Source organism: Protomyctophum parallelum (genome assembly GCF_964188405.1).
Source record: "Protomyctophum parallelum genome assembly, chromosome: 8".
Lineage (NCBI taxonomy): Eukaryota > Metazoa > Chordata > Actinopteri > Myctophiformes > Myctophidae > Protomyctophum > Protomyctophum parallelum.
This window is the reverse complement of record NC_139703.1, coordinates 28692928-28702927: the sequence shown is the minus strand read 5'-3', so window position 1 is coordinate 28702927 and position 10000 is coordinate 28692928. Positions and strand designations below refer to the sequence as shown.

At 43.8% G+C, this 10000-nt stretch overlaps 1 protein-coding gene across 1 annotated transcript in view; it reads left to right on the top strand.

The window, feature by feature from the left end:
- The window catches only part of kif5ab (kinesin family member 5A, b), a gene marked incomplete at its 5' end in the record, with an annotated part of 108647 nt that overhangs the window by 49727 nt on the left and 48920 nt on the right, over positions 1-10000 (top strand). Inside the window, 3 exons of the mRNA XM_083771744.1 lie at positions 4425-4529; positions 7156-7304; positions 9466-9614. Coding sequence (XP_083627870.1) covers positions 4425-4529; positions 7156-7304; positions 9466-9614 — 403 coding nt within the window. The remainder of the gene's footprint in view (positions 1-4424; positions 4530-7155; positions 7305-9465; positions 9615-10000) is intronic.

Here is a 10000-nt window from a genome sequence, read left to right as displayed (position 1 = left end):
GTATATAGGCATATACTATATACGTATACATATATACTATATAGAGTGTGTAGTTGTAAGTTGATTAGAGGTATACTGTGGTTACTTTGCGCCAAAAACCGTGACAGCTGTCCCGCCATTTGATGTTTATGCAAGAAAACAGCAAATCTGTGCCTGGTTTGCTGGGACCAAACGACCACAAATTACCATATTTCTTACGTCATCATTAAGAGCTAGTCATACATATACACACCACGTACTCTGGTCCCAGCAGATCAGGCACAATTTGCTATTTTATTTTTACTGATTATGTATATAGTATACGTATGACTAGCTCTAAATGATGACGTAAGAAATATATATAGTATATAGGCATATACTATATACGTATACACTATATACTCTATACTGTATAAAGTGTGTAGTTGTAAGTTGATTAGCGGTATACTGTGGTTACTTTGCGCCAAAAACCGTGACAGCTGTCCCGCCATTTGATGTTTATGCAAGAAAACAGCAAATCTGTGCCTGGTTTGCTGGGACCAAATGACCACAAATGACCATATTTCTTACGTCATCATTAAGAGCTAGTCATACATATACACACCACGTACTCTGGTCCCAGCAGATCAGGCACAATTTGCTATTTTATTTTTACTGATTATGTATATAGTATACGTATGACTAGCTCTAAATGATGACGTAAGAAATATATATAGTATATAGGCATATACTATATACGTATACATATATACTATATACTCTATACTGTATAAAGTGTGTAGTTGTAAGTTGATTAGCGGTATACTGTGGTTACTTTGCGCCAAAAACCGTGACAGCTGTCCCGCCATTTGATGTTTATGCAAGAAAACAGCAAATCTGTGCCTGGTTTGCTGGGACCAAATGACCACAAATGACCATATTTCTTACGTCATCATTAAGAGCTAGTCATACATATACACACCACGTACTCTGGTCCCAGCAGATCAGGCACAATTTGCTATTTTATTTTTACTGATTATGTATATAGTATACGTATTTCCTGTGTGTGGGCCGACGCCCACACACAGCCACAGTATGGCAACACAGAGCCACATACTGTGACAGTACCCCCCTCTTAAAGGAGAATTCCATACTAAAAGGCTTTCTTACCCTTCTTTGTAGTTGTTACGTCCCTATCAAAGAGGTCCAGGTGTTATTTTGTGCAAAAGCTCCTTATTGGCTATTTCCCCTACCATAAGCCCTAAATGAATTGCATTGAATTGAATGGGATGTATGGGGTGTTGTGCTAATTCGCTTATTTCCATCGCTCAAAATTATATATTTTTTGTATATATCCTCTCTTCATAATGTAAATAATAACCCAAGCGGCACACTTTACTACTTATTTCGATGGAAATAAGCAAATTAGCACAACACCCCATACATCCCATTCAATTCAATGCAATTCATTTAGGGCTTATGGTAGGGGAAATAGCCAATAAGGAGCTTTTGCACAAAATAACACCTGGACCTCTTTGATGGGGACGTAACAACTACAAAGAAAGGTAAGAAAGCCTTTTAGTATGGAATTCTCCTTTAAGGGACGGCTTCCAGACGTCCCACAATGCCGATCAGGAACACGAAGCAGGGAGGAGGGAGACCAAGGCAAGGGACTAGGCACATGCTGTCTGGAAACCTGGACCCCAGATAGATGGCCTGGACGCTGGTTTGAGGCAGAACTGGAGTCATCAGGGGGGCGGCCTGGATGCTGGGATGAGGCAGATGTGGAGTCATCGGGCGGTTGCCCCGGAGGCCGTGACGAGGCAGATATGGGGTCATCGGGCGGTCGGCCCGGGGGCCGAGACGAAGCAGAACTGTGGTCATCGGGCGGGCGGCCCGGGGGCCGAGACGAGGCAGAACTGTAGTCATCGGGCAGTCGGCCCGGGGGCCGAGACGAGGCAGAACTGTAGTCATCGGGCAGTCGGCCCGGGGGCCGAGACGAGGCAGAACTGTAGTCATCGGGCAGTCGGCCCGGGGGCCGAGACGAGGCAGAACTGTAGTCATCGGGCAGTCGGCCCGGGGGCCGAGACGAGGCAGAACTGTAGTCATCGGGCAGTCGGCCCGGGGGCCGAGACGAGGCAGAACTGTAGTCATCGGGCAGTCGGCCCGGGGGCCGAGACGAGGCAGAACTGTAGTTACCATCTGACGATGAGTGGAGTGAAGACCAGGGTATAAATACTGTCAGGGCTGAAGAGTTGATGGCCGGCAGGTGTGTCAATTGAGTGCGATGACGTGACCACAGACAGGTGTGCCAAGGATGGAAGCTGGGAGGAAAGCTGACGCCCACACACAGCCACAGTATGGCAACACAGAGCCACATACTGTGACACTCCCTGCCAGCAGGTGAAATCTGATTAACCCATTTAGGACTGAGTTTCATTCTAAAAATGCCTTCTAAATCCTGACCCAAGTTTTCTGAAAAAAGTTAAAAAAAAATAATAATAAAGAAATTACAAAACTGCTGCTATATACTGTAGCAACAAGAACCCCAAAATGGCTTCCCGTCCTGAAGGGTAAAACACCAAAAGGGGTTCCCGTCCTCAAGGGTAAAACACCATAAGGGGTTCCCGTCCTCAAGGGTAAGACACCATAAGGGGTTCCCGTCCTCAAGGGTAAAACACCAAAAGGGGTTCCCGTCCTGAATAGGTTTGTATTGAATGTTTGCTTCAGAGTAGAGGGTGGGTGGCACGGGTCCACTCGGAACCGATTCATTCCTCTTGGGGGACGTTTCCCGGGCAGGCGCGGTAAATTAGAATGTTTCTCGGCTCCGTCTGGTCCAAATATCCTCTGCCCTGTTTCGGAACGGATCCAATTTTATGGACCTGTGCTACCCTCTACTTCAGAGTGTAAGTCGGGTGGGATTTAAACCTTTGGTGAAACCTTTGACGAGAATCCATATTAAATGGTAAATGTAATAGTGCCCAGGTCCGTCTGACCACCACAGACATGGGCATAAGGGCAGAAAGAAAATCCAGAACAGAAAAGACAGAGGTCAACTTGACGAGAGGCCCCAAGAACCACGTACACATTGTACAGCAATTGCCTCCCACACTTGGGCTGTATTTTACGTGTCTTAAGTACCAGGTCAAATGGCATTGATCACGCCTCCAGGTCTTAAGTTAAGTAATAAGACCTGGTACTTAAGACACGCAAAATACAGCCCTTATAACTGATAACGGGTGAAAGTCAACCAATGGCAGAGTCATCACCTCAGTAAAAAAAAAAAACATATACGCACAACGGGGAGGGACTAATGTACATCAGAGACGTGACTGAACTAGACTGAGCTGAGTTGGAGTTCTTGATTCCTGGATGTGCTTCTATACTGCTGTGCTGGTATTGACGCCGAACATATAGGATATCCCTGGAGACACCCATGCATTTAGCAAAGTTCACTTTAGACGATGCTAGGGTCACATACTCTGGATAGATTGCTGACTGTTGTGCTTTTAAGATAATACGTGCTGATGTAGTGTCTCTATACAACCCATCTCAGTGGTCCCTGGGGGAGAAGGGAATGGCAATGCTCCAGTAACTCCTTAGACTCTCAGACTGGATATTATTGACTGTCTGTGTAATATTTGTACTTTATTTTGACAAATGTTGGGAAGAAGGGATTCTCCTATTGCTATATGTTACTGTCTGTCGCACACTACTTAGTAAGTCAATCGCTGTCCGAGGAAATGTCCCAAGAAGCATTCCTGTAGGGCTTAACTTTAATAGCTGTCAGAATTCCTCTAGAAATGTAGTTTCCAATCACACCTTATGTATTTTTCACATTACAGTGCAATTTGTCATTGTCTTGGCTTGATCCTAGGTAAATCAATTGTATCAACCCCGCAATGTCAGCCAGTGACGTAGAGTCTGTCGGGGCCAGGGGGCCACGGCCCCCATGAGGAATTGGACCAGGGGTCTCGGCCCCCATGAGGAATTGGACCTGAATTATATGTGACCAGATTTGACTGAGAGCCTGCCATCGCGCAAATCCCAGCTTTTCAGCAGAGGAGAAAATTGTTCTCAAGTGTAGCAAGAACACCCTGGCTGGCAACAGCGATGCCAGCCTGCCGTTGAAACCTTCCGCCGTCCCAGCGACAGAACACAGAACCTGCCGAGGCGGACAGGACTACTGGACTAGCCTGCAATCATGGCATTTAAACATGCTCTTCTGTTTATAATCTAGACACTGTGACACGTTTAAAAAGTGTTACAAATAAGTGTTTGGAACCTAATCGCTTGAGTTTAGTGTGAAAAAAAAAAACGTTTTCCCCACGGGGACGATTATAAAAACATTTCGTCTCTCATGTCAGCTGTCAGTTGACATCAAAAACTGTAGACTTCGCGGCGGAGCTTATCCGCAGGTGTTGCACTGTTGTGATCTAACGCCTTTTTTGTGTCGGTGTGTTCAGGTCAGTAAGACAGGCGCAGAGGGATCCGTGCTGGATGAAGCAAAAAACATCAACAGGTCTCTGTCTGCCCTGGGGAACGTCATCTCAGCCTTAGCTGAAGGAACGGTACGATGTTGTCTGGATGCTCCTCTGTGCCATATAGGCCTCTTTCAATTGCTTCAGACTCAGCCGTGAAACTGCATGTTTTCTATAGCCTGTGAACGTTCCCTGCCTGTGTATAGTACACACTAGAGTCACCGCACTGCATTGGATTAGGTTACATGGGCAGCTTAGAACAGCTTTTAAAAAGGGCCCCAACAAGGTATTTCTTGTAATTACATTAAACACCAAATTACCACCACATTGACACAGCAACAATTACAGTAGGTGAACAGTACAGTAGCTTGTTTGTCATGTTATTAACACGGGATAGTAAGGACCCCCAGTTTTATATCGTCTCTGTCGTACAGAAACCAGCTAACTACATTTTTATTTTCAAAAATCAACACTATTGAACATCCTTTGTCTGTGTGTTGGTTAAAAAAATATTGAACCAATGAAACATATTAAAAAGCCGTTCTGACCTAACATAACTCCATTGGATCCTCAAACAGTCCTCAAATCCTCAAAATGTAAATCCACCCCCTCTCCCCGGGCCCTGTGGCAAACACACAGGGGAGCACATGGCTGCAGTGCAGACTCGGAGATCCGAACATAAACAAACTAACAAGGCAAGGTTTCCCCCCGTAGAGTTAAAAGTAACTCTGCAGTGTACCTTGTGTTTTCTATTAAGGCCAGCAATATGTGACAATAAATTAGTTCATAAGCTATAGCATTTCTCTCGCTAATTCTACTGAAACTGCAACTCTGTGAACCCCTCTTTGCAGAAGTTATTGTGATATTTAAAGTCCTCCTGCCTATTATTGTAGGCCTATATAAGAAGTGTCATGAAGCATCAGGGCTTTAATTCACACGTTATGATGAGCTTGGAGATCCATTGTCAGCTGTTCTTATCAATGATGGGCAATGATCCACTTGAGCTGGATTCGGGTAAAGTGGTGACAATATAACCAGACATGCAAGTATCTGACAATATACAAAGTCACAATACCAACTTTGATAAAGCAGTATTGCTTTGTTAAAAAAAAGAACTTAATTTTCTAAAAAATATATATTTTTTCATTTCCTGAAAAACAACATTTTGGAGTTAGCTGGTTTCTGCCCAACAGCAAAGATATGCATTAGGCCACGTCGGAGCCACCTTTTGATACACTGTAAAACACTGAGTGTTTATTTAACTCTAGGAGATGACAAACAGGTCCATTTGTTTCCATACTCTCGGTGTTACAGACCTGTAACCCCAGGGAGAGTTATCTAAAACATTATTTCTACATTATGAATAATTTTGTATGCTACATTAATCTCAAGGGAATATTTGGAAACATTAAATGTCCCGAATGTCCTTAAACCATCCAACCGTAACTTACATAAGACCTGTGTACACACTCGGAGACTGTAAATGTCTCACGAGTCATTTATATGTGGACAGTTATTTATTTACTTTGTCAAGGACAGTTCTTTTGTCCGGTTGAATAGAGACGTGAATGTGCATCCTAAACAGTCAGCTCATCTGCCCAAATGTCGACGTCTGTAATTTATTTCTACTGTGTCAAAGTGTCCTTGAGCAAGACATTAACCGCTATTACTGCTCCCTCCGGGTTCTCGTCATGTCCATATGAGCAGCCAGCAGCTGGGCGAAGCTTGAACTGAATAATAATTAACAAAGACCTCTCCTATTAATTAAGTCATTGTATCATTCTGTGTTATGAGTGTCCTAAAAACATCCCCCCCCCGTTGTTCCTGATAGCTAGAGTAGCAGCAGGAGCCCAGAGCCTCTGCCTGAACTTTATACCTATAAAAGAAATATGTGGCAGACCCCGCTTTAATTCCCGGGGGTTGACACTATAGCACCTCAACTGAAATGGGTGAGCATTAACACTTTATACTCATGTGAGTAAGGTGTGAATGCAATTTTTTTGTTCTTAGTATACTGTGTCTTGCTGTCACTGCAAGGCCACTTCCCCAGAGATAAAATGATTTATTAAAACATAAAAAAGACGGGTGCATTATGTGTGCCTATAGCAAAATCCTGAGTCCACTTTTACACTCTCACGGGGGGCTACACTGGGGACGGAACGGAACCATACGCAGCTTGGTGGCTGCACCGAAAATTCGTCCGTCCTGCGGGCAGTTCCGTATTTGCTGTTTCTTTTTCCTCTGAAGGCGAGGCGAAGGGCTGCATAACCCATAGAGTATTAAAGGATTGAACCGGAGCGATAGCCCCCCCCCCGTTATTCATTTCAGTGGACGTTGCTCAGTGGCGTTTTGAAGCACCCGGAAGAACCATCTACTCCAAATTTTAATTTATTTATATATATTCTTCATAACTCCACGGGTCCGCCTGCAGTCCCTCCTCTTACCACTAGGGCCCAGTGCTTCCAACGTTGGGGAGTTGCTTGGCGCAATCCCCTCGGACACGCAGAGAAATAGAGCACTTGCTAAAAAAAAAGAGTTAAGATAATGAAGCGGATTTTGCTCTGTGGCTACACAGCATTTCCATATATTTTAAAGTCTTTTTTCTTTGTGTGATTCATGTTCTATCTTTCTTTCTTCTTCCTATTCTTCCTATATCTCTTGCCTCATTCTCATTCTCCAACCCCCACCCCCACCCGCACTCCCGATCTCATTATAGAAAAGCCACGTGCCGTATCGCGACAGCAAGATGACACGCATCCTGCAGGACTCGCTGGGCGGGAACTGTCGCACCACCATGTTCATCTGCTGTTCCCCCTCCAGCTTCAACGACGCCGAGACCAAATCCACCCTGATGTTTGGCCAACGGTAAGGCAAAGCCCTGCATGTCCACATGCTCACTGAGCCGCGGACGCTTTGCTTGCTGTGAGTGAATCTCTAGCTTTGCCCTTGATGCCGAAATGTGTTATGCACATACCACTATTCAACTCAGATACAGTGTCAGTAGCTTCAGATAAGGTTTTTCTTTTCTTTTCAAGACGATGCAAGGGTGTAAAATACCACCCGTCCACAGCCCTCCCCCCTCCCCACATACAAACCCACATACATAGAGGACAGCTGGGATTTGTTCTTGACAGCTTTCATCTCCTCCTTTGCTTTACTCTCATTGTTCAGCTCACACTATAGAGCGATTTATACTTTGTCGTTTGACGGTGGCGCGCACAAAAAATAGCTGATGTACAAGCTCACAGCATGTCACGGCACAACGAGTTATGAGCATGTAGATTGACTATTTTCACTGCGCGACACCATTGTACAACAAAATACTAATCTGCCTTATGACACAATCTCCCTGGAAGGCCCTACTGTCTCTTTTTTTTCCTCTTACTAATTAATTCCCTACGCATAGCCTGAAAAGAAAGAAAGAAAGAAGAAACAAGTTGAAATAAATAATATATGACTGAGTGTCTCCCAGTACTATAATTTTGAGGTCAATTGACTTTAAAGTGCTGTTTCTAATAAATGCTTAGAATAATAATAAAGTCAAGTCAATTTTATTTCAAGAGCACATTTAAAAACAACCAAGGTTGACCACAGTGCTGGACAGCATAAAACAAAACATATCCAGTAGAAAAGATACACAAGAAAATACAGTATAGAAACATTTTTCATGAAAATTACAGAATGATAAAAACTATTAAAAACGGGAGAACACAGCAACATAATTATGATAAAAAAGGGTGGGCATGTGGTATTTAAAATGGGTGTTTTAAAACGAGATTTAAGAATGTCCATAGAGGGTGCAGTTTTCACAACTAGTGGCAGGATATTCCAAAGTCTGGGTGCAGCGACCGAGAACACGGATTGATTGACCTGATTGATTTCAGGTGAGTGGGAGGGATGTGGGGGCGACTGTGGCTCAAGAGGCAGAGCAGGTAGTCAGTCCAATGATCCGTGGGTCGGCGGTTCGAATCCCGGCTCCTCCTGTCGATACATGTCGAAGTGTCCTTGGGCAAGACACTGAACCCCAATTTGCTCCCGATGTGCTGGTTGGTACCTTGCATGGCTTCCACCGCAATCCGTGTATGAATGTGTGTGTTAATGGGTGAATGTAATGCACAATCTATGTAAAGTGCCTTGGATAACGGCGCTATATAAATGCACCATTTACCACCGATCTTAAGGACCATCTGGTCTGCTGATTCGAGTGACCTAGTGGAGTCGGGGGGGATTGATGAGGACAGATTATAGGCACAATGTAATGTAATGCTAATGTACAATTTAGATTTGTACCTTCCCTGGGTGACTTTATTAGGTAGGTGACCTACATAAAAAAAGAACAGAATATAGAATGTATACAAAATAAAAGGATGATTAATCCATTCTGGGCGGGAACCCCTTTTGTTTTGGTGTAAGCATTATGTTATGCTTTAGCTATTGAAATATAGCAGATCTACAAGCTTGTCTATTTTTTTTTAATCGAAGAACGACTGACATAGAAACAGCTTTTTCAGAAAACTGTCAGGATTTAGAAGACATTTATAGAATCGTTCCCAGGTCAAAATGGGTTAATGATTGAGCAAAGCTATATAGAATACCATGCATTAATGCAGCAGGAGGATGAATAGGTTATCAACCATTTTCATTAACTCTGGGGCTTTAGCAGATATGCCGATAATGTGTGGCTAGTCACGCATGAAATGAAGACATGGTTTGTGACTTTCGAATTACACTTCACCCAGTCGAGGATAGTCCTGTACAGTAGAGAGTGGTTCTCGAAGGGGACTAAAGAGTCCTTGAGCGGGTTCCAGTGGGCCCTCAGCAAAATGTACAGTATATACACCTTTTAATATAGCTTCAGTTTAACCACTATAGCTTGGCTATTTTGGCCTGTTATAGTATCTGTTATAGTATCTGTTTCAATCTCACTGCTATCCCTCTGGGGATCATAAAGGTTTATATTACAGTATATCGTTTCTCTCGCTCTTTCTCACAACCCCATTAACTCCCCTCCCTTCCCCCCCATCAGAGCTAAGACCATCAGGAACACGGTGTCGGTGAACCTGGAGCTCACAGCAGAGCAGTGGAAGAAGAAGTATGAGAAGGAGAAGGAGAGGAACCGGAAGCTGAAGGAGACCGTCGAGAGACTGGAGACCCAGCTGGGTCGCTGGAGGAACGGTGAGACCGGTTCACACAAAATAAATCACCACTTTGTTCAATATTCTAGACCAATCGTTGGTAATTCTCACTAAATTATTAGGTGGCCGGAGCGCACCTATAAATATATATAATTTGCAGTTAATCCATTTAGACCTGAGTTAAAAACATTCACTTTGAAAGAATATATATTCAAAGATTTGCGCCACATTTTTACGATTAAAAAAAAATAGCAGACCTACAAGCTCGTAGCGCGCCACTCGGTGGCGCGCTATGAGCTTGTAGATGGGTTAAGTTGGCACAGCGGCCCAACTGAGAATACAGTTATAACAACTGATTAGTTGTTATAGGGCTGGTGGCCTGACTGAGCAAAGTCGCCAAGTCGGGTGTATTTGCACGATTTCACT